Source organism: Ornithorhynchus anatinus, chromosome 4, assembly GCF_004115215.2.
Source record: "Ornithorhynchus anatinus isolate Pmale09 chromosome 4, mOrnAna1.pri.v4, whole genome shotgun sequence".
In the NCBI taxonomy this organism is placed as follows: Eukaryota; Metazoa; Chordata; class Mammalia; order Monotremata; family Ornithorhynchidae; genus Ornithorhynchus; species Ornithorhynchus anatinus.
Window position 1 is genome coordinate 88,140,425 of NC_041731.1, and position 25,371 is coordinate 88,165,795.

General features: G+C 42.3%; 1 protein-coding gene and 1 non-coding gene across 2 annotated transcripts in view; both read right to left on the minus strand.

The window, feature by feature from the left end:
* The window catches only part of SLC30A7 (solute carrier family 30 member 7), a 95,921-nt gene that overhangs the window by 45,652 nt on the left and 24,898 nt on the right, over positions 1-25,371 (minus strand). Inside the window, exons 3-5 of the mRNA XM_029062317.2 lie at positions 5,536-5,649; positions 4,004-4,091; positions 3,148-3,274 (exon numbers count right to left, since the gene is read on the minus strand). Coding sequence (XP_028918150.1) covers positions 3,148-3,274; positions 4,004-4,091; positions 5,536-5,649 — 329 coding nt within the window. The remainder of the gene's footprint in view (positions 1-3,147; positions 3,275-4,003; positions 4,092-5,535; positions 5,650-25,371) is intronic.
* LOC114811380 lies at positions 9,322-9,459 on the minus strand. The gene has a single exon (XR_003759084.1). It is a non-coding gene; the product is annotated as a small nucleolar RNA SNORA7 (small nucleolar RNA).

Below are 25,371 nucleotides of genomic sequence, written 5' to 3' on the forward strand. Positions count from 1 at the left end.
GAAAACAGTGGATAAAAAAGAGGGAGACAGCTGCCGGACTGCTTTAAAGGTAATGGTCATGAGTTTCTGCTTGACACAGAGAGAAATGAGCAAGTATTTGAAGTACTTGAGGAATGGGGAGACACATTCAGAACCCTGTCACATAACAGTCAGCACAGAGACTGAAGTACAGACAGTGGAGAGAGACTAGGGCATCAAGGGAGCTGATGCAGTAGGCAAGCACCTGACCAGTTTTGTGGCTATTTGGAGAGAACAGGATAGATCCTGAAAAGGTTGTGGAGGAATAACTGGCAGGATTTAGTGACAGACTAAATAAGGGAGTTGAAAAAGAGGGAGAAGTCAAGGCTTGGTTCCTTTCATTGTCATCTGTGTATTTTTTATGGCATTTGTTTAGTGCTTATTATATGCCAGGCGCTGTTCTCAGCACTGGCGTACATACAAGCTATTCAAGTTGGACACACTTCATGCTCCGCATGGGGCTCATAGACTCAATCCACATTTTATCGATGAGGCAACTGAGACCCAGAGAAGTCAAGTGACTTGCCCAAGGTCACACAGCAGATAAGTGGTGGAGCCGGGATTAGAACCTAGTTCCTTCTGGCTCCCAGGCCCATGTTCTATCCCCTAGGTCACGTTGCTTCATTACCTTGGTATTCTATAGCACTTTTATTGCACAAGTGCTCTCACATTAAATAGTTCATTTCAGTCCTCACAACAACCTTCTGAGTTACGGAAAGAAGGCAGGTATTATTATCCCCATTTTACAGATGAGAAAACTGAGGTACGCGGAAGTTGACTTGCCCTTGGTCACACAGCAGGTTAACAACACAGCTCGCTCTCAAACCCGGGTCCTCCGGCTATAGTGGTATTGTCAACTGAAAGGGGAAAGTTAGCTGGAGGAGAGGATTTGGAAAGAAAGACAAGAGGTTCAGATTAGGATTTATCCAGTTTGCCAGTGGGGCATCCAGGTACAAATGTCATGGATGCAGGAGAAAATGCAAGAGTGCAGTGGTAAGAAGTCAGGGCCAGGGAATTATTTGTTAAGACTGGAAGCCATAGAAGCAGATGAGTTCCCCTCAAAAACAAATGCAAATTGACAAGAGAAAAAGACCTAGAAGAAAGCACTGAGGTACACCCAAAGTTAGGGAGGGGGAGGCAGAAGAAGAGCCGCAAAAAAGCCAGTCACAGAGGTAAGAGAGTCCCATGAGAGAACCAGGTCAGTTAAACCAGAATGAGATGGTGTTTCCAAAAGGGGTCATTAGCGTCGAAGGCAGCCAAAACACTGAGCAAGATTAAGAGAGATGAGAATCCGTTACATTTGGCAAGAAAGTGGTCATTACCACCTAAGAGAGTGTGGTTTAAAGTGCACATGTCTAAAAAGTTAATGCAACTCTGAAAGATCTTGCTTAATAAAACCCCAGGAATTGCTATCTAATCTGGTAGGTTTCTCTGGTAAATTTGATATTTACTTTTAATATTTTAAAATTGAGCTATTTTGTGTGGTAAAATTGAGCCAACTATAAATCAGTCCGTGAAAAGGTTAAACATATACAAAAATACAATTACTATATATATATACTATATATAGTATAATACTATACTAATACTATATATATCTTTTTTTGCTTAAATCAATCTGCCATCCATGCAATATACTAAGATAAAAAAGGAGTATTAAAACAAAATCTTTGAAATATTTTAATCCCACTCCCCAAGACTTTTATTTAAAGGATTTCTCTTTAAGAATACCCATGAGTCGATCTGTTGAATCCTCTCCATCACTCACCTTCGCATTTTCAAGATTTAATTTAAAAAAAAATTAGCAACAAGGTATGTCATAGTGGATAGAGCACACGCTTGGGTTCTAATCCCAGCCCTGCCACTTGTCTGGTGTGTGACCTTGGGCAAGACACTTTACTTCTCTGTATCTCAGTTACCTCATCTGTAAATGGGGATTGAGACTGTGAGCCCCATGTGGGATAAGGACTGTGTTAACTTGATTCACTTATATCTATCCTAGCGCTTAGCATAGTGCCTGACACATAGTAAGCGCTTAAACAAATACCATCATTATTAGTAGTATAGTAATATTATTAATAAGTACATTTCTATAATTTTCAACAAAAATATAAAATCAGTAAATTTGTAAAATTCACCAGGGCAGAGGTGTTTCTTCTAACCCTATCTCAAACATGGCGAACAAAGAATGCTGTCAATCTGATAGGGACTCAATAAATTAATAATACTGTTGGTATTTGTTAAGCGCTTACTATGTGCCGAGCACTGTTCTAAGTGCTGGGGTAGATACAGGGTAATCAGGTTGTCCCACTTGAGGCTGACAGTTAATCCCCATTTTACAGATGAGGTAACTGAGGCACAGAGAAGTTAAGTGACTTGCCCACAGTCACACAGCTGACAAGAGGCAGAGCCGGGATTCAAACTCATGACCTCTGACTCCGAAGCCCGTGCTCTTTCCACTGAGCCACGCTGCTTCTCTAATTCTACTGATTAATGAGCTTACTTTTATAGAGCTCCATACCAGTTACAAGAGCAAACATATTAGGATTTGCACTCTGAAACTGTTATAGATGAGCTTAATAAACATTGCACAAATGAACATTTTGCCTGTCTGTATGAATAATAATAATAATAATGTTGGTATTTGTTAAGCGCTTACTATGTGCCGAGCACTGTTCTAAGCGCTGGGGTAGACATAGGGGAATCAGGTTGTCCCACGTGGGGCTCACAGTCTTAATCCCCATTTTACAGATGAGGGAACTGAGGCACAGAGAAGTTAAGTGACTTGCCCACAGTCACACAGCCGACAAGTGGCAGAGCTGGGATTCGAACTCATGAGCCCTGACTCCAAAGCCCGTGCTCTTTCCACTGAGCCACGCTGCTTCTCTTTACTCTTTAAACTGAGCCTTTTTTACTGAACCTTTACTCTTACTGAGTTTCTCCTTGGATACCTGATTTATATTGTACTCTTCCAAGCACTTAGTAAAGTGCTCTGTACCCAGTAAGTGCTTAATAAATATGATTGAATAAATGATTGATTAATACCTAAAATTAAGGTCAGTGCTGCCAGGAACTAGATATACCAAACAGTTTAGAAAGGAAGAACAGGAAGCATTCTAACCACCATACCAGAGCCATGTGAATGTCCATGACCTCCATGTTGGAAGGCAAATATCCCTATTAGGTTTACGACAAATCCAAGTACTGAAACCAGCAGTAGTCGCTCATGGTGCACATCTGGAGGAGCCAATGCTCTCTAGAAAACAGAGAACACATGAAAAGCAACATTACAATCAAGTCCAATCCAATCAAATTCCTCAAAGGAAGTAAATTCATAATCACTTCAAGTTAAGACATTCACATTTTTTGTTTGTTTTATGGTATTTGTTAAGCATTTACTATGTGCCAGACACTGTACTAAGTGCTGGGGTGGATACAAACTAATCAGGATGGACACAGTCCCTGTCCCGCATCAGACTCATAGTCTTAATCCCCATTAAGGTCACACAGCAGATGAGTGGCAGAGCAGGATTAGAACCCAAGACCTTTTGATTCCAAGCCTGTCCTCTAGCTACTACACCATGCTGAGGTTCTGACAGCATCAAAAAATAGATACCAAACTTCTATTTCCAAATCATTAAAAATACAATAATAATTGCCTCTATAGCAACCTTTTGTTAGGATCTTGGGGGCAAATTTGGGATATATTAGCAGGATTTCCATACAGAGAAGGGGCAGGACCTGAGAAAGAAAGATTTATGAGCCCACCAAGGGATAAGGCATTGTATCTAATTCTCACCTGAATAATTTCTCACAGCACTTAGTACAGTGCTCTGCACAAAGTAAACACTTATTAAATACTACCACTTCTACTACAACTTTTTAAACTATCAATAACACAGACCTTAAAATCCACAGAACTGTAAGAAAATTCATGTTTCAGAAAAGCAACTTCCTCACTTAAAGAGTGGACAAAACACTGTACCTCAACTCCTTCGGAGAAAATAAAAAAAGCAGTGAAGATCAGAAATAGGCCATTTACAAAACCGGCCAGCACTTCTGCTCTAACATACCTAAAACAAAAGAGAACATGATTATTATTTGCAGTTTCTCAAAATAAAATCCACATTTCTTAGTGATAGTATACTATGCTGCATAACTTTGGTAGGTACGCCTCAGTTTTTTGGATTGTAAAAGTGAAGAATATTTTAAGAAAAATATTTTCATTTTCATTCTCCCAGGTTATAGTGGGTTTTGCTAGACCCTAAAAGTTATCCCATAGCACACTATAACACTCTGACTCACAATTTCCACCATAACGCACCTAGTCCACAATCAGAAATACTCTGGATATATATATATATGTGTGTATATATATATATATATATATAAGCAGCGTGGCGCAGTGGAAAGAGCACGGGCTTTGGAGTCAGAGCTCATGAGTTCAAATCCCAGCTCTGCCACTTGTCAGCTGTGTGACTGTGGGCAAGTCACTTAACTTCTCTGTGCCTCAGTTCCCTCATCTGTAAAATGGGGATTAAGACTGTGAGCCCCACGTGGGACAACCTGATTCCCCTGTGTTTACCCCAGCGCTTAGAACAGTGCTCTGCACATAGTAAGCGCTTAACAAATACCAACATTATTATTATTATTATATATATATATATACACATATATATATACACACACACTCTTATACACACACATGCACATAGTTTTCCTCACTATTCTAGGAAGGTACCACTGAGCGTTAAATTCACCCATGAGTGTGTTGGTGACTTAAGACACCAATGTGGAACCCCCAATTCTGGCCATACTGTCCACACAAAAAAAATGTCGCGCTTTCATATTTGATGCTTGCAATGCCTAGCAATGGTCTCGATTCTTCCCCTTTGTGCCTCTTTAATAACTAAATATCATTAAGTGATTAAGAAGGTTTTGCTCAAAAAAAAGCCACTTTCTTGATAGCAGTGCACCAAGATGGTCTATCCTTGATGATAGTTCCCAGTTTTCAGGTGGGATGAAGCATTCCTGGAGGCTTCATATAACTGGGTCCTTAAAATGTTCCCTCTGTACTCCTGACTTTTGGTTTCCTAGTTTTTTTAATATTTAAAAATGATACATTTACTATCAAATCAATGACAGAAGATTACTGTGGTTGTATTGATGGACCAGCAGTCTAGGGGAAAAAAGTTCCTTCAGCTACTATATTAAATGATCGCTTGGGTTTTCAATTTGGCTTCCCAACTAGTTTCTCCTAAAAGTTGAAATTAATCGTACACTCCCACCCACCTCTTTTCATCCTATGTTTATAACAGATGAAAGAGTAAGTTAAACATTTGTCATGTAACAAACTCATATCTGCGGTGCAACAGAATGATTTCTAACTGCTTACGTGTTCAATGGATCACTAAAGAAAAATGATCCTATATTTTGCAAGCAAAAGCAACTCCTTATGGCTCCACTTGGGCTGTACATCAGCGAGACTGTTATGAAGTTTGGAAGAAAGTTTCTTACCCATAAGAAAAGGCATCATTATCCCTCCATTTTGAAATAACTGAAGCTGCCAATCCTGCCAAGATAGCTGTACTGTCGAAGAACATGTGAAAAGAATCAGAAATCAAACCTAGGCTGAAAAAGAACAGAGATCCACGTTAGAGCTGCGACGAAACAATAATTCATTTCCTCCCACCAGCCCCTCCTGGACTCTATGAGGAGTAACCTCACTGCTGGGTCAGAAGGGAGTGGCCAAAACAAGACAGGAAAAGGCCAGAGAAATGGGTAAACAGAGATGAGAGGGAGGGCAGGGGAGCGACACTGCCTCACTGCAGAGCCTTTTCGCGTCATCCCCAGCCGCAATTCCATCCTGCCGTGCACGATGGCGGCTGGGGCATCAGAAGCAGCAGCAACCAAACTCCATAATATGAGCATTGGGACGGCTGTGGTGGACGCTGTAGCTAAGGTGATCACTGTGGCCACTGCCATGACTGCTAGATTTAATATTATGATTAAAATTAAAAAATGAAAAATGAAAAATAATTACAAACATTATGTACGCTCCTTTGATTTCTTCAGGATCTCCACTTGGATGTCCCACTGTCTCCTCAAACACATCCAAAGTAGAACTCCTCATCTACACTTACCCTCCCTCAGACTTTCCCATCACAGTAGATGACACCACCAACATCCTTGTACTATTATTATTATCAAATACTGTTGATTTGTTTCTGATTCATAGTGACTCTATGGATATATTTTCTCCAGGACATTCTATCTTCTGCCATAATCTGTAACCTTGCTAATGATTCTTCCATTAACATTGTTATGGTTTCTATCCATCTAGCTGCCGGTCTTCCTCTTCCACATTTTCCTGGACTCTTCCTAGCATTAGTGTCTTCTCCAAAGAATCATTCCTCCTGATGATGTAATTAATCATCATCCCATCTAGATAATCTACATTAATCTAGACTCATCTCTCTCACTCAGCACACATACTCGGTCTGTTCGCACATCATGTCAGTTCTACCTTCACAACATCTCTAGAATCCACTCTTTCCTCTCCAATTGAAACTGCTACCATGCTGATACAAGAACTATCCTATCCTGCCTTGACTACTGCATCAGCCTCCTAGCTGACCTCCCTGCCTCCTGTTTCTCTCCTCACCAGTCCAAACTTCACTCTCCTGCCTGGATTATTTTTCTAAAAAACCTCTCAGTCCATGTCTTTCCACTCCTCAATAGCCTCCAATGGTTCCCCATCCAACTCTGCAAATAGAAACTCCTTACCATCAACTTTAAGGCACTCAGTCAGCTCCCCATGCCTACAATCCAACACACACTCTTCACTCCTCTAACTCCAACCTATTCACTGTGCTCAATCTCAGCTTTCTTGCCAATAATCCACTGCCCATGTCCTCCCTCTGGCCTGGAACTTCCCCCCTCTTCATATCCAACAGACCACCACTCTCCCTTACCTTCAAAAACTTACTAAAATCATATCTCCTCCAAGAGGCCTTCCCTAAGTCTTCACTTCCCCTATTCACCTTCCCTTCTGCATTACCTATGCACTTGGGTCTGTACCCCTTAATCACTTTGACTTTCTCCTCACACCTACAGGACTTATGCATGTATCCATTTTTAATTGATTTTAATGCCCCTTTCCCCTCTCTAGTCTGTAAACTCTTTTTGGCAGGGATTGTATTTAACTCTATAGCACTGTACTCTCCAAAGTGAGAGAGCATTGGCTCCTCCAGATGTGCACCATGAGCGACTACTGCTGGTTTCAGTACTTGGATTTGTCGTAAACCTAATAGGGATATTTGCCTTCCAACATGGAGGTCATGGACATTCACATGGCTCTGGTATGGTGGTTAGAATGCTTCCTGTTCTTCCTTTCTAAACTGTTTGGTATATCTAGTTCCTGGCAGCACTGACCTTAATTTTAGGTATTAATCAATCATTTATTCAATCATATTTATTAAGCACTTACTGGGTACAGAGCACTTTACTAAGTGCTTGGAAGAGTACAATATAAATCAGGTATCCAAGGAGATACTCAGTAAGAGTAAAGGTTCAGTAAAAAAGGTTCAGTTTAAAGAGTAAAGAGAAGCAGCGTGGCTCAGTGGAAAGAGCACGGGCTGTGAAGTCAGGGCTCATGAGTTCGAATCCCAGCTCTGCCACTTGTCGGCTGTGTGACTGTGGGCAAGTCACTTGACTTCTCTGTGCCTCAGTTCCCTCATCTGTAAAATGGGGATTGAGACTGTGAGCCCCACGTGGGACAACCTGATTCCCCATGTCTACCCCAGCGCTTAGAACAGTGCTCGGCACAAAGTAAGCGCTTAACAAATACCAACATTATTATTATTATTATTAATACAGTGCTCTGATACAGTAAGCACTCAACAAGTACCTTATTTTTGTTTTGTTTTTGTTTTTTTGTGTGTGATATTTAAGTGCTTACTATGTGCTAGGGACTGTACAAAGCACTGTGGTAGATACAAGCCAGGTTGGACATGTCCCAAATAGGTCTCACAGTCTTAATTCCCCTTTTACAGATGAGATAACTGAGACACAAAGCAGCAAAGTGACTTTCCAAAGGTTACAAAGCAGACAAGTGGTGGAGCCGGGATTAGACCACAGGCCTGAATTCTTCCCACTAGGCCATGTAGCTTCACTACTCATCCCCTTTTTACCACTGATTCATTTCACATATTTTTACTAATAATGATGATGTTATTAAATGCTTAGTACAGGCTATGGAATGTAATAATAATTATTAATATTATGGTATTTGTTAAGCACTTACTATGCGCCAAGCACTGTTCTAAGCACTAGGGCAGATACAGGGTAAGCAAGTTGTCCCAAAGAGAAGTTAAGTGACTTGCCCAAGGTCACACAGCAGACAAATGGTGGAGTAAGAATTAGAACTCATGTCCACTGACTCCCTAGCCTGTGCTCTTTCCACTGAGCCATGTTGCTTCTCATTTTTCTGCTGTGTGACCCTGGGCAAGTCACTTCACTTCTCTGTGCATCAGTTGCCTCATCTGTAAAATGGGAATCTCAATGCTGGAGTAGATGCAAGAGAATCAGATAGGATAGAGTCCCTATCTCACTTGGAGCTTACGGTCTAAATGGGTGGGAGAAATGGCATTGTATTTCCATTTTACAGGTGAGGAAACTGATGCACAGAGAAGTTAAATGAATGGCCCAGGGTCTCACAGCAGGCAAGTGGCAGGGTTGGAATTTGAACCCAGGTCTCCCAGTTCCCAGTCTCAGGTACACTACTTCTCACTAGCACCCATATACATCAAACACACCAGTGTCTATTATTTGCTCATCTGTAAAATGGGATTGAGACTGGGAGTCCCAAATGGGACAAAGGTCTCTGTCCATCTTGATTTGCTTGTACAGTGCTTAGTATAGTGCCTGGCACATAGTAAGTGCTCAACAAATACCATTATTGTTAAATACCATTATTTGCTTATTATGAGGAGGGCACTGTAAAGGGACAACTATTGACCGTAAAATGGAAATAAAGGGACTAGACTCCTGGAGCAGCATAAAATCTAATGGAGATTGTTGTTGTCTTATGTTGTCGAGTCATGTCTGACCCATAGCATCGCCATAGAAACACTTCTCCCAGAATGTCCCACTTCTATCTGCAATCGCACCGGCAGTGTATCCATAGAGTTTTCTTGGTAAAAATATGGAAGTAGTTTACCATTTGCCTCCTTCCATGCAGTAAACAAGTCTCTGCCCTCGACTCTCTCCCATGCCACTGTTGCCCAGCTCAGGGCAGTCTTGACTTGTAGCAGACTGCCTTCCACTCACAAGCCACTGCCCAAGCCAGGAATGGAATGGGTAGGCCTCTGCTTGACTCTCCCTCCTGTAGTCATGACTGATAGAGTACTGGAAACCCTCCAGGTATGACACAGAGGGGAATGGAGATTACCCAATATATAATAGAGAAGCAGCGTGGCTCAGTGGAAAGAGCACGGCTTGGGAGTCAGAGATTATGGGTTTGAATCCCAGCTCCACCACTTGTCAGCTGTGTGACTGTGCGCAAGTCACTTAACTTCTCTGTGCCTCAGTTACCTCATCTGTAAAATGGGGATTCAGACTGTGAGCCTCATGTGGGACAACCTGATTACCTTGTATCTACCCCAGCACTTAGAACAGGGCTCTGCACATGGTAAGAGCTTAAATACCAACATTATTATTGTTATTAAAGAATAAGAAAGAATAAGAGAATGGATATGTGATAAAATACACAGGCAAATAAAAACTAATAAATGACATGCTCAAGTGGTTACAGTGGCATGACTGAGGAAGTCGGGGATTAGTCTGGGAATTTGAGAAGCAGTGTGGCTTAGTGGAAAGAGCATGGATTTATAAATCAGAGATTGTGGGTTCTAATCCTGGCCCTGCCACTTGTCAGCTGTGTGACTTTGGTCAAGTTACTTAACTTCTCTGTGCCTCAGTTACCTCATCTGTAAAATGGGGATTAAGACTGTGAGGCCCATGTGGGACAACCTGATTACCTTGCATCTCCCCCAGTGCTTAGAACAGTGGCACACAGTAAGCACTTAACAAACACCATAATTATTATTAATTAAATGCACATTGGAGGAGATTTTTTTTTGAAATAGAGGCTTTTTTTTTAAAGCCCTCACTTTGTACCAAGCACTACACTAAGCACTGGAGTAGATACAGGAAAATCAGGCAGGACACAGTCCCTTGTCCCTCATGGGGCTCACAGTCTTAATCCCCATTTTTCAAATGAGGTGACTGAGGCACGGAGAATTGATTTGTCGAAGGTCACACAGCAGACAAGTGGCAGAGCTGCGATTAGAATCCAGGTCCTCCAACTTCCAGGTCCTCCAACTGTGTTCTTTGTACTAAGTCACAATGCTTCTCTTTTTAAAAAAGGTGATTTTAAAGAAGGGCATTGAAGGAGAAGAAGGATGTGGTTTGAAGGAGTTGGGAGCCAAGGGAGTTCAAAGATGGTGACAGAAATTGAGGTGGAGAAAATAATAATGATGATTATTAGCATTGTTATTATGACATTTTTAAGTACTTACTAGGTGTCAAGCATTGCTCTAACAGCTTGGATACATACATACATACTCTATTTATTGCCATTGTTCTTGTCTGTCCATCTCCCCCGATTAGACTGTAAGCCCGTCAAACGGCAGGGACTGTCTCTATCTGTTGCCGACTTGTTCATCCCAAGCGCTTAGTACAGTGCTCTGCACATAGTAAGCGCTCAATAATACTATTGAATGAATGAATGAAAGGTTGGACTTGGTCCCTGTTCCTGCCTAAGTAGGAGGGAGAACAAGCATTGAATCTCCATTTTCCAGTTGAGAAAACTGAAGCACTGAGAAGGTAAGTAATTCGCCTAAGGCCACACAGTAAGCAAATAGCAGAGCCAGAATTAGAACCCCAGTCTTTGACTCTTAGGCCCATGCTTTTTCTACTAGGCTAACATTGCTTCCTGATGCCAACAATCAATGACATTCACAAAAAGCAGACAAGAGAATGGAGGAAAAGGAGAGAAGCAAGGACCCGGACAAAACAAAAACTAAATAATTAGTCTCTAAATAACTGAGCAACAAGTGAATATCCAATTAAGTCAGATCCTCCCAGGACAAGGGTCTTCCCAAGGGATAAATCTTCCCAAGGGATAAATTTAGACAATTTTGAAGGTACCATACTTTAACTTTCAGGCCCCCAGGGTGTCTGTACTGCTTTGCTCGAGATAATTGGCTAAATGATATCCTAGGGGTCTAGGGTAACCACCAAATTGTCCCAGGAAATAGCTCTGTCTACTTTCTGGTAGATAATGTTCGGGAAAAATGTATTTTCATTTATATATTCTTTTTTACATTAACAATAATTTTTAAAATTGGCAGACTGTATTATGGTGTGAAATGTTCCTTTTTCATTGGCAATTATCCAGAGAATTCAGAATAAAAATCTGATACTTATCATTATCTTAGGAGGAAAGGGGGAAATTAACGAGATGATGAATTTTTATTAACAGGGCTCCAAAAGATTCTCTACTGCTGCAGTGCACCAAAAGCCACCTTTGTAAATCTATTATTGCAATTGCCGATTTACTTTTGCCCCTAAGGTGTTTGTTAAGTGCATACTTTTGGATGTGAAAGCATGTTTCCGCTACACATTTTGGCAGGAACATTATAATGGCAGAATTAGTCCAACAACATGAGCCTGTCCTGATCAATTCAACCAATCAACTCAATTTAAGTGCTCCTTAATTTGAGAAGTCATATGGCATAGTGGATATGGGCCTGGGAGTCAGAAGGCCTTGGGTTCTAATCACGGCTCCGCCACTTTGCTGTGTGCCCTTGGGTAAGTCACTTCAATTCCCTGTGCCTCAGTAACCTCATCTGTAAAACAGGGCTTGAGACTGTGAGCCCCATGTGAGACAACAACTGTGTCCAACCCGATTTGCTTGTATCCACCCCACTGCTTAGTTGGCACATAGTAAGCTCTTAATAAATATCATAATTATTATTATTATGTTCAGAGCATTGTATTAAGCTCTTGGGAGAGTACGCTATAACAAAGTTGGTAGACAAGTTGGTAGACGTATTGGTAGACACATTCCCTGCCCACAAGGAGCTTCCAGTTTTAGAGGTGTAACTGACCAGGGTTGGGGAGGAAGAGAAGTGGGACGGGAAGCACAACAGTCCTGCCCTCATTCAATTATTCAATCATATTTATTAAGCGCTTACTGTGTGCAAAGCACGGTACTAAGCACTTGGGAGAGTACAATTTAAGAAGAAACAGGCACATTTCCTGCCCACAGTGAGTTCACAGCCCTCCTTCCCTGTTTGACAGGGGAGAGGGAAGTGGGGGCTCATCCTCTATACTATAATATAGTTGTGGGCAGGGAATTATCCATTATATTGCTGTGTTGTACTCTCCCAAGTGTTTAGTACATTGTTCTGCACATAGTAAACATTCAATAAATACCACTGATTGATTATAGGTGAGTATTATAGCATAATATTAATGCAAATATAATGAGTTGGAGTGGTTCCATAATGGGCTAGCCAATTTTTACATTCTCAAGAGTAAAATGGACATCAACCCGACCTGATGATTCCTCTTGGTAAGCAGGTAAGCTCTCCCCTTGCCACCACTTTTAAAATGATTTTCCCATTTTGTCTTGCCATTTCTGAAGTCATGGGACATGGACTGTGTCCAACCTGACTACTCTGTATCTTCTCATAGTGATAAACTTGATCCCGTGGCTCAGTGGAAAGAGCATGGGCTTTGGAGTCAGGGCTCATGAGTTCGAATCCCAGCTCTGCCACTTGTCGGCTGTGTGACTGTGGGCAAGTCACTTAACTTCTCTGTGCCTCAGTTCCCTCATCTGTAAAATGGGGATTAAGACTGTGAGCCCCACGTGGGACAACCTGATTCCCCTATGTCTACCCCAGCGCTTAGAACAGTGCTTGGCACATAGTAAGCGCTTAACAAATACCAACATTATTATTATAAACATGACCAATTGATAGGAGGGGAGAGGGAGGTACCAAAGAAGTATAATTGATTACTTCTTTGGAGATAAGATAAATCTATCAAGCCTCCTTTGGACTCCTGTTGGTAATCACTTAACCTCATTTGTCTTTGCCCCAGCTCTCCTGCTCTATATCTGCCCCTGCCCCAGACCTCAACTGTCTCTCCAACCCTCTTTAAACTATCCCAGGCCAGTGGAAGCAGGGGAGGAGGCTGGAAAGGATCCCCACACACTAACACACCTGGGACTATAATGAGGGAAGGAGGAGAAGGCTGTGGTGATCCTCCTCCCAAGGCCCACCCTCACCCTGACCAGTCCAACATGACCTGGTCCCTGCGGCCTTAGCCACAGTGGGGGTGAGGAGCATTGTAACTGAGAAAGGATTCAGCCCAGCCATGAAACAATAATAATAATTGTGGTTTTGTTAAGCGCTGAGGGGGATACAAACAAATCGGTTGGACACAGCCCCCATCCCAAATGGGACTCACAGTCTCAATCCCCATTTTACAAATGAGGTAACTGAGGCATAGAGAAGTGACGTAACTTGCCCAAGGTCTCGCAGCAGACAAGTGGTGGAGCTGGGATTAGAGCCCGCATCCTTCTGACTCCCAGGCCCAGGTTCTATCTACTACAACATGGGAAAAAGTGCCTCTGGAAGGGGAAACAACGGGGGCCATGACAGGGATCACAGGGATTGGGGTGAAGCCGGATGCACATGACAGCCTGAGAAAATCAGGGATGATTTGGGGCAAAGAAGGTAATGTTAAAAGCAGGAGCAGAAGCAGTGTGGCCTAGTGGAAAGAGTAAGGGTCTGGGAGTCAGAAGGACATGGGTTCTAATCCCAGTTCTGCCACTAGTCTGCTCTGTGTGAACTTGACTTCTGTGGGCCTCAGGTACCTCATCTATAAATTGGGGGTTAAGACTGTGAGCTCCACATGGGACATGGACCATGTCCAACCTGATTAGTTTGTATTTACCCCAGGGCTTAATACAGCATCTAATATAAAATAAGAAGCACTTGACAAATACCGTGAGAAGGGGAAAAAAGGGAAGACAGCTCAGGAGGAGAAGTGAGTGCAGGAAAGGGGTAGGGTTACCCGATCCAGAGGAGGAGTCACCAGAGTGTCAACAATAATAATAATAATGATAATGCTGGTATTTGTTAAGCGCTTACTATGTGCCAAGCACTATTCTAACTGCTGGGGTAGATACCAAGTAATCAGGTTGTCGCACATGGGGCTCACAGTCTTAATCCCCATTTTACAGATGAGGTAACTGAGGCACAGAGAAGTTAAGTGACTTGTCCAAAGTCACACAGCTGACAAGTGGTGGAGCCGGAATTAGAACCCACGACTTCTGGCTTCTAAGCCCGTGCTTTTTCCACTGAGCCATGCTGCTTCTCACCTTACCTCCAAATACTTAGGTGGCAATCGGAACTCAGAGTTGCAGTGATCGGGGGGGACGGATTTTGGGACATGGACTAATATTGAGCACGAACTGTTTAGAAAGAACTGTGCTATTTATTTGGGAGAGTGCAAGATTGGAAGTGGACATGGTCCCTGCCTTTGATCAGTCAGTCAATGGTATTCGAGCATTTACTATGTGCCCAGAACTGTACTAAGCACTCGAAAACCAGCACAGTCTAGTGGAAAGAGAACGGGACTGGGAGTCACAGGAGGTGGGTTCTAATCCGGCTCTGTCATATGCTTGCTGTATGACTTTGGACAAGTCACTTAACTTTTCTGTGCCTCAGTTCACCTGTTCTTTATCCTACTTGGACTGTGAGCACCATCAATCATGTTTATTGAGCATTTACTGTGTGCAGAGCACTATACCAAGCACTTGGGAGAGTACAATATAAACATATAACAGAGTTGGGAGACCCATTGCCTGCCCACAACGACCTTACAGGACCACGCAGGACAGGAACTGTTCTCCAGCCTAATTCACAGTGATCAGCACATAGTAAGTGCTTAATGAATACCACAAAAAAATAAAGAAAAAAATTTGGAAGAATACAAAGTAAGATGATAGACACAATCTCTGCCCTCAAGGAGCTGATCATTTAAGTAAGGGAGACAGACAATAAAATAAATTACAGAGAGAGGGAAGGAGGAAAAGGGGATATGTACATGAGTCTGCAGTTGCACAGAAAGGTATGTAAGATATCCAAATGCTACAGGTGTCTGTGAGGATATGAGTGGGTCGGCTGGTGGTGCAGAAAGTGGCTTAGGAAAAAGAGAAATCAATCAGGGAAGGCTTCTTAGAGCGATGTGACTTTTTTATGGTACTTGTTAAACACATTACATACCAGGCACTGTTCTGAGTGCTGGGGTAGGTAGAAAGTAATGGGGATGGACACAGCCCATGATCCATGACTAAATCATTTTAAAAGTGGTGGCAGGGAGAGAGCTTATCTACTTGCCAAGAGGAATCATCAGGTGATGTCCATTTAACTCTTGAGAATGTAAAAATCAGCTATCCCATTATGGAACCACTCTGCCTCAATATAACTGCATTAACATTATACCATAATGCTCACCTAAAATCAATCATTCAGTGGTATTTATTGAGTGCTTACTATATGCAGAGCACTGTACTAAGCGCCGGGGAGAGTACAATACAAGAGAATTAGCAGATACGTTCCCTGACCATAACAAGTGTAGAGATTCAATATACAATTCTGGGTAATTTGGGTAAATATGGGTTATGCTGCCTTGTTCCTATGAGAAAATTCATTCAAATTTACAACGCACAGTTTTCAGGGTCCAATTATGTTCTAAATCTGAAAACTCAACTACTGGCTCCTTTACCTTTTACTCCTCTTAAACTTCAATCTGTTTTCTCGGAGAGCACCAAGATGAGCATCTCAAGTGTCAGTGGAAAGGGTAAAGCAAGCAGAAGAGAAGGAAGGGGAGAAATGAACAGGAAGGTTTACAATTTAACGATCCGGGAAACGTCACATATAATCTTATACACAGAGGTTGTAAAAACTCAGCACCCTGTTGCACCACGTCAGCTTGGCTCTGGAAAGAATTTCTGGGTGTGTGTGGAAGGTGAGGAGGTGCTAGTGGAGAGAGACTCTTCCTGGTGATTCTACCTGTTCCTCGCCCCCATTACTGACACTCCTGACCTGCCCCCTTCTTTCCCTAAATTGTTTGCCCATTTTCCCAGAGTTCCTATGGACCTTCAACTCCCCCTGCACCTCCAAATTGCCCCCAACCTCCCCAAGATCCCCTATGGCCCCTGATAATAATAATAACTGTGATATTTGTTAAGTGCTCACTATGTACCAAGCACTGTACTACGCACTAGGATAGAGACAAGATCATCAGGACCTACATGGGCCCACAGTCTAAGAAGGAAGGAGAACAGGAATTGAATCCCCATTTCACAGATGAGGGAACTGAGGCCCAGAGAATTGAGTGACTTGTCCCAGGTCACACAGCAGGTAAATGGTGGAGCTGGGATTAGAACTCAGGTCCTCTGAGTCCCTTTCCTCCCTGCCTGAAGTCACTTTTTGAATTGGTTTTTCATCTCTGCATGGTAAGTTCTCGTTTCAATATGTTCTTTCATGTCCTAATTATAGCTCAGTTCCTCTTCTTCCTCCTCTGCGCTCTTCAGACATGGAAAATGATTCGTCAGCATTCTCCACATAAAAACCTTAATGAGCTACCTCAGCTCACTCCAGCCCTCTCTTTTCCAGTGAGATCCATTCTAAGTCCCTCAACTTTTCACCATAGGACAGTTCTCAACCCTTTGTTTGGTTGCTCTGCTCTGGCCTTTCTCCTTTATCTTCATTCTTTTTAAAGTGTGGTAACCAAAATGAGGCCCAATAAAAGCCTCACCATTTGACATTACAGCAGTCAGTCAACTAATGGTGTTTAGTGAGTACTTGGTGGGTGCTGAGCACTGAGCATTTAGTGGGTGCCGAGCACTATACTAGGTACTAAGGAGAGTACAATACAATAGAGTTGGTAGACGTAGTCCCTGCCCAAAAGGAGTTTAGAGTTTACAGAGGGGTTACGTATAGATATCAGACACCAAGCTCATGTTAATACTTGCATAGTAAAGTCCTATGAATAATAATAATAATGGTATTTGTTAAGCACTATGTGCCAAGCACTGTTCTAAGCGTTGGGGTAGGTACAAGGTTATATATTCCAGGCCATCAATTTCTATAACAAAGATTTGCCCTCTCGCCAAGTTGACATTAAGGAAAACTCATGTTGTAGCACCGTGCTGTATGCCGCACAATCAGACAACTGTTTCTTCGGAGACCCTGTTGCACTGTGTCTAGTCAGGTTTATGTTGTCAGAAGAACTTTCTCAAAATCTGCTGTAGTTTCCTAGCCAAATCATGCAGTAAAAACATACTGTCTTATGAAAAAGCACCATTACGTTGTTGACGAATATTCAGCTTGTATTTTGACCAAAGCTTACAGGTCATTTTGTGGCTGGGCAATCTTTCGCTACTCCATCTTTCTCATCCATCTCGTTGCCAACTAGACTGTAAGCTCACTGTGGGTATAGAATGTGTCTGTTATATTGTTGTGTTGTACTCTCCCAAATGCTTAAAATAATGTTGGTATTTGTTAAGCGCTTACTATGTGCCGAGCACTGTTCTAAGCGCTGGGGTAGACACCAGGAAATCAGGTTGTCCCACGTGGGGCTCACAGTCTTAATCCCCATTTTACAGATGAGGTAACTGAGGCACCGAGAAGTTAAGTGACTTGCCCAAAGTCACACAGCTGACAAGTGGCCGAGCTGGGATTTGAACCCATGACCTCTGACTCCAAAGCCTGTTCTCGGCGCTCAGTAAATATGACTGATTGATTGCCAACCCCTTGCCCACATCCTCCCTCTGGCCTGGAAATCCCTTGCCCTATGACAGATGACCACTCTCTCCACCTTCAAAGCTTTATTAAACTCACACCTCCTCTGAAAGGCCTGCCGTAACTAAGCCTTCATTTCCCCTACTCCCTCTCCCTTATGCATTTGGATGTGTACCCTGTGAGTCCTTGATATTCACCCCACCCTCATTCCCACAGCACTTACCAATCAATCAACTATATTTAATGAACATTTGCTGTGTTCAGAGCAGTGTGCTAGATGCTATGTATAGATATCTGTAATTTAGTTTAAAACCTGTCTCCCCCTCTAGACTATAAGCTCCTAATGGTCAGGGGGCAGGAGAACATATCTACCAATTCTGTTGTATGGTTCTCTCCTAAGTACGTCATTTATTCGTTCATTCAATTGAACTTATTGAGCATTTACTGTAAGAAGAGCACTGTACTAGCACTTGGGAAAGTACAGTATTACAATAAAGACACATTCCCTGCCCACAGTGAGCTTACAGTCTAGTGGGGGAGACAGACATTAATATAAATAAATTACAGATATATACATAAGTGATGAGGGGTCGGGAGGAGAGGGTGATTAAAGGGAGCAATTCAGGGTGATATGGAAAGGAGTGGGACGAGAGGAAAGAGGGGCTCGCTTAATCAGGGAAGGCCTCTGGGAGGAGATATCCCTTCAATAAGGCTTTGAAGTGGGGAAGGGTCATTGTCAGATTTGAGGGGAGAGGGCATTCCAGGACAGAGGAAGGCCATGGGTTAGGGATCGGACATGGGTGAGGAATTGGAGGCAACATAGACATGACTGAGGCATAGCGAGAAGGTTAACACTACAGGTGGGAAGTGTGTGGGCTGGGTTGTAGTAGGAGAGTACCGAGGTGAGGTAGGAGGAACTAAGGTGAATGAGTGCTTTAAGGCCAATGGTGAGGAGTTTTTGTTTGATGTGGAGGTGGATGGACAACCACTGGAGTTTCTTGAGGAGAAAGGAAACATGTCCTGAACGTTTTGGTAGAAAATGATCTGGGCAGCAGAGTGAGGTATGGGCTGGAGTGGGGAGAGACGGGGCTGGGAGGTCAGCAAGGAGGCTGATAGAATAATCAAGGTGGAATAAGATAAGTGACCGTATTAACGTGATAGCAGTTTGGATGGAGAGGAAAGGGCGGATACTTTATACTATGCTCTGCATCCATAAATAACCTTGATTGATTAATCAGTCATGGTGGTGTTTGTTTCTCAACGTTACAACTGTCCTTGGTGAATTCCACTCAGTTTCTATAGGGCCAATTTTTCTAGTTTATTTCTGACTTCCAGAGTGTTAGCAACTCCACACTCCTTAACATCATTCTGCAAATTTAATGAGTATGACCTTAGATCCTTTATTGTGATTTTAATAAGACTATTGAAAAGAATTTTTCCATGACTGAGACCAATGGGATACAACAGCATACCTCCTCTCCAGGTTGATACCACATCCTTCATGGCTACCCAGATGAGGCACTGCACTATGGTCTAATAAAATGGCTGATGAACGCACAGTCATACACCAGCCTTTACCAAGAAAACCCTACACATGACCAAAGATTTTCACCAGCAACACAAGACTCAAAGCAGTTATCAAAGTCTGCTCCTTGGACAGAATATGGTCCAAAAATGCACAGATTAAGACAAAAACACACAAACATAGACACACCCACCAACCCTCTAGACTGTAAGCTCATTCTGGGCAGGGAATGTGACTGCTATATTGTTATATTGTACTCTCCCAAGCGCTGAGTACAGTGCTCTGCTAAGCGCTCAATAAATATGATGACTGGTAATGGTATATTCACTATATAGACCACCTAAATCAAACATCCACTTTAACAGAAGAATAATCAAGGCATAGGGCCATACTTTCTCTCTCAAGTCTAGAGCGATCACATCTATTGATTATCCCTTGTCTATGGAGTACAGTCCAGTATGCATTTAATAAATATGATTGAATGAATGAACGCATTCAACACACTTTCATTACTTGGTCTAATATCTTCCCAAAATCAATGTTAAGCTGCCCTGTCCAGTGATCACCAGGCTCTTCAGCAATTTCTTCTGTCCTTCATGAGTTTTCAAAATTAATGGTTAGTCACTTTGCATAACATCTGCTAACTCCTTAAGGACCCTAAAATACATAACACCAAATCTGCTGATTTGCATGGATACTTCTTTTTTTAGCTACTCTTAGCTTTCAACTTTCCACCCTGAGTGGTCAGCTGTTCACATTTGATTTCTTTTTAAAAGACAAAGGTGGAAAAAAGCCTTTAAAGCCTTCACAATCATCCCCATCCAGTCTATTTGAGAGAGACGATTCCCCAATCTTCCTCTCCTGCTCATTATCACTGAAGAGCCGGGGTTTTTTTATGGTATTTGTTAAGTGCTTACTATGTGCCAGGCACTAAACTAAGTGCTGGGGTAGATATAAGCTAATCAGGTTGAACACAGTCTGTGTCCCATATGGGGCTCACAGTCTTAATCCCCATCTTATAGATGAGGAAACTGAGGCACAGAGAGGTAAGGTGGCTTGCCAAAGGTCACACAGCAGCCAAGTGGAAGAGCAGGGATTCTCACATTTCCTTTACACTCTTTAGTGAAATGGCTTAATATTTCCCATTTGCAATTTTTCCCATTCCTCAGACCTTTGAAGACTTAGCATTTTACTACCCTTCCTGGTATAATTTGTTTCTGAACCTGCAGAAATGTTTTCTTGAAAAAATAATTTTCTTTCTTGGGACAAATTCTGTTGCATTATGCTCTCCCAAACCCAAATGTACAGTGCTCGGCATGTAAGTGCTCAATAAACACCACTGACTGACTCACTTGTTTCTTCTTTCCATTAGATTCCCCCTTATTATTTCCCAAACTGTTAAAATTTGATTTCTTAAACTTCAAAAGAAGCAGCGTGGTCTAGTGAAAAGAACACAGATTTGGGAGTCAGGAGACCTGCGTTTCTAATCCCAGCTCGGCCACTTGTCTGCTGTGTGATGCTGGGCAAGTCGCTTACCTTCTCTGTGCCTCAGTTTCCTCATCTTGAAATGGGGATTCAATACCTGTTCTCTCTCCCACTTAGACTGAGTCCTATGTGGGACAGGAACTTGGGTCCAAATTGATTATCTTGTATCTACTCTAGCTGTAGTAGTGTTTGATGCTAGTAAACCCTTAGCCCTTAACACCACAGTTAACATTGTCATTTTACTGGTAACTTTGTTCCCCTTCCCTGGGGCTTTTGAATATAATCATCTTGTGATTGCTTCCTCTGAGACTTCCCACTGAGCCTCATTTAACTTTTCCCTATACGAATTATATCAAGAAGCAGGAGAAGCAAGTGTCCTAATTCACTCCTCCTCTTTCTGTACTAGGAAATTGCTCCCAATGCAATCCAAAACCCATTTTCACCATCGAAACCTCAACTGCTTTTCCAGCAGACACCTGGGCTATTAAGCAGGCCATCCCCCCGCTCTTTTTTAATGGCATTTGCTAAGCATTTACTCTGTGCCAGGCACTGTACTACAGGCTGGGGTAGATTCAAGCCAATCAGGTTGGACTGAGTCCCTATCTCAAATAGGGCTCATAGCTTTAATCCCTATTTTACATATGAGATAACTAAGGTCCAGTGAAGTGACTTGCCCAAGGTCATACAGCAGACAAGTGGCAGGGCCAGAAATACAACTCAGGTCCTTCTGAGCCCCAGGTCTGTGCTCTATCCACATTAGACCACCCTGCGGCACATAAAGTGAGCTGACTCAATGCCCCTTCATTTAGATGATGCCTGCCTAATTTGAAGGTTCAAAATGAGATCCTAAAGTGATTTTGCACTTGTTCTAGGCACTTTTGCTTCAATCACAACTCTCTGCCTACTAACTTTAATCTGTCCCCTGGGTGTCTGAAAACACAGAAAACCCATCAAGTTATTCTGGATAGACAAGGCCATACCACCACCACATAACCCCATCTTTCTGCTATTTTTCCTTAAAAATCTTATAGTGAAGGAAACAAATTCTGGCTTACTTCACAAAACAAAACACAGTTTTTGTCTTTTGGATATCTTTTCTAAATACTTCTTTGCTTCAGCTTTGTGATTCCTATTCTATTTGGAATCAGATTAAGGAGTCAGCCTAATAGCTAAACTTGATTTATTTCACTCATTCTAGAGGAAGGACTTTACACACACAAAGGAAAGTTCGCCTGTGCTCAGGACTAATACAGATTCCGCAATTCAGATTTGCTGCTTGGCATACATAAGGCTGGTAATGTGTGTGCGTGACCTCCCAAACCGTAATAATCCCAGCAGCGACTCAAAAATTCATCAATCAGGTGTATCAATTGGATGCTTACTGTTTGCAGAGCAACTGTACTAAGCTCTTGAGAGAGTCCAATATAACAATGAGTTGGTAGACATGTTTCCTGTCCTCAGCGAGTTTACAATCTATCAGACGGTCTGGCCTGGGAGAGGTTCAAATTGATCACCTTTGGATTCAAAGATGTCAAGAACTAAAAAAAGACATAATCATAATTTATTTCAAGATTTTTTTTAAGCATGAATGCGGCATTACGAATTTAAAAGCATAATTTAGCAGTTAGTATTAAGATTATTCCTTCAGTAGATCTTATTTGATGATGCCTATTCTTTAAATCCTATAAATGGACCCTCAAAGTATAACACTGTCTTAGTACAATGCTTACTACAATGAATGGCACACAGTAAGTGCTTAAATACCATAAAAAAAGGCGGTCCAAATATAGGCATTAGACATTATATGCATAAGCGCTAAGGAGGGTGTAAATAAATTCACAAGGGTTAGACATGACTAAGGGCATTAGCTCTCTTGGGATGCTGGGAAAAAAACTATGAAAAGCTTATTTATCTTCAAATAATGTTATGTCTGTCTCCTCCACTAGACTGTACACTCTTTATGGGCAGGGAACAGGTTCATTTCTGCTTTGTAATAATAATAAAGGTGATATTAAGCGCTTTCTGTGTGCCAGGCACTGTACTAAGCACTGGGGTGGACACAAGCAAATCGGGTTGGACACAGTCCCTGTCTGATTGGGGCTTACGGTCTCAATCCCCATGTTACAGATGAGGTAACTGAGGCACAGAGAAGTGAAGTGGCTTGCCCAAGGTCAACCAGCAGACAAGTGATAGAGCCGGGAGTAGAATCCATGACTTTCTTACTCCCGGGTTCTGTGCTCTATCCACTCCGCCATGCTGCTTCTCCACTTCCCAAATGCTTGGTGCATACGGTTTATTGTACCTAGTGGAAACTCAGTAAATGCTATTCCTATTACCACAACTACTACAGGTTCCAGGACTGAAAGCTGCAGTCAGTCCTTGAGGAAACAGGACTTCTCCCAGTCCCTTCACCATTTCCATCCTTCTACAGTGTCTGCAACTGTTGTGAGAGAGACATCTAATGCTACTGTTACACTCTGAACCACAAAGACCCTGAAACTCTGCTCCTCTAACCACTGTACCCTAATACTCTCACTGTGCTTATTATTGTCCTTGACTTTTACGATGTTTTTGCTTTATTCTTTCTTTTTTTCTTTGTGACAGCAATCTTCCCACTTAGTTTTCAGATTCTGAGACCCTATGGGACTATGAATGGTGTCTAATATTCCCCCACCTATTTTTTTCCCCATCACTCAGTATAGTGCTTTAACCACAGTAGTTGCTTATTCGATTATACTGCTGGGGTCGGGACAACCTCTGAGCCATAGCAGCCTCAGCCCCAGCCACGTGTCATCGCAGAAAAAAAAAAGAAACATAAATGTCCCTCCTTTGGTCAAACATACCTCATTCATATAACCAGATGCAACTCAATGTCTAGATAGATCCACGGTGGCACCCTTTCTCACCACCACACTCAAGTAGGAAAACACACTCAAAGAAACTTGGTATGGGCACACATCTATTAGACAATCATACTTATTGACTGCTTACTATGTGCCGAGAACTCTACTAAACACCTGGGAGAGAACAATAGAAAATGAGCTTTCAGTCTAAAGGGGGAAAACATCTGGAAGATGCTCTGCTCTGGATGCAGGCGCGTGCACACACACTCACATAAACACATCCATGAATACATACAGAGGCAGACACTCAGAAAACAGTTGGACATACACAAAAATACACCAAAAAACAGAGAAAAACTTTTAAGCACTCATAACACACATGCAGAGATGATATACAAGCAGTGTGGCTTAGCTGCAAGAGCACAGGCTTGGGAGTCAGGGGACATGGATTCTAATCCCGTCTCTGGCACTTGTCTGCTGTGCTACCTTGGGAAAGCCACTTAATTTGTCTGTGCTTCAGTTACCTCCTCTGTAAAATGGGGATTAAGAATGTGAGCCCCGCATGGGGCAACCTGAATACCTTGTATCTACCCCAGTGCTTAGAACAGTGCTTGGCACATAGTAAGAGCTTAACAAATACCATAATTATTAGAGAAGCAGCGTGGCTCAGTGGAAAGAGCCGGGGCTTGGGAGTCAGAAGTCATGGGTTTGAATCCATTTTCAATTCCTATCAGCTGTGTGACTGTGGGCAATTCACTTCACTTCTCTGTGCCTCAGTTCCCTCATCTGTAAAATGAGAATTAACTGTGAGCCTCACGTGGGACAACCTGATGACCCTGTACCTCCCCCAGAGCTTAGAACAGTGCTCTGGACATAGTAAGGGCTTAACAAATACCACCATTATTATTATTACAAATCCACAGACATAATCACTAGAAAGTCATCAGAGAAATATTCATAAAGACATAAATATATATGCATATATACACTCCCAAATGCTAATATATAAGGATACACTCACACATGGTAATGCACCAAGAGGTACATACACTAATACACACACAGACTCACATACATAGGGACAACACAAGGCAACCTACACAGAGGACACAGAGATCCAGAGGCAGAAAGATGAAGAGACAGATCCCTAAAACGTCAAGGAGATGATCAGGGAGACAAGAGAGAAGATCTGTTATTGAACTGATACATTTCTAATTTCACATGAATACAAGAACCCAGAAAGAACAACAATCAGTTAATACAAACTATTGAGCATGGGCACAAATTTAAGAATCTAAACAACTCTTCAATTCATTCATTCATTCATTTAATAGTATTTATTGAGCGCTTACTATGTGCAGAGCACTATGTACTAAGCGCTTGGAATGTACAATTCGGCAACAGATAGAGACAATCCCTGCCCAATGACAGGCTCACAGTACCAGGTCTGGCACTCAGATGACTTGGGTTCTGATCCCAGCTCTGCCTCTTGCCTTCTGTGTGACCTGGGCAAATCACTGAATTCCTCTGGGCCTCTTTCCTCATCTGTAAAATGGGGATTCAATGCCTATTCTCCCTCTTTCTTAGACTAGGAGCCCCAGGTAGGACAAAGACT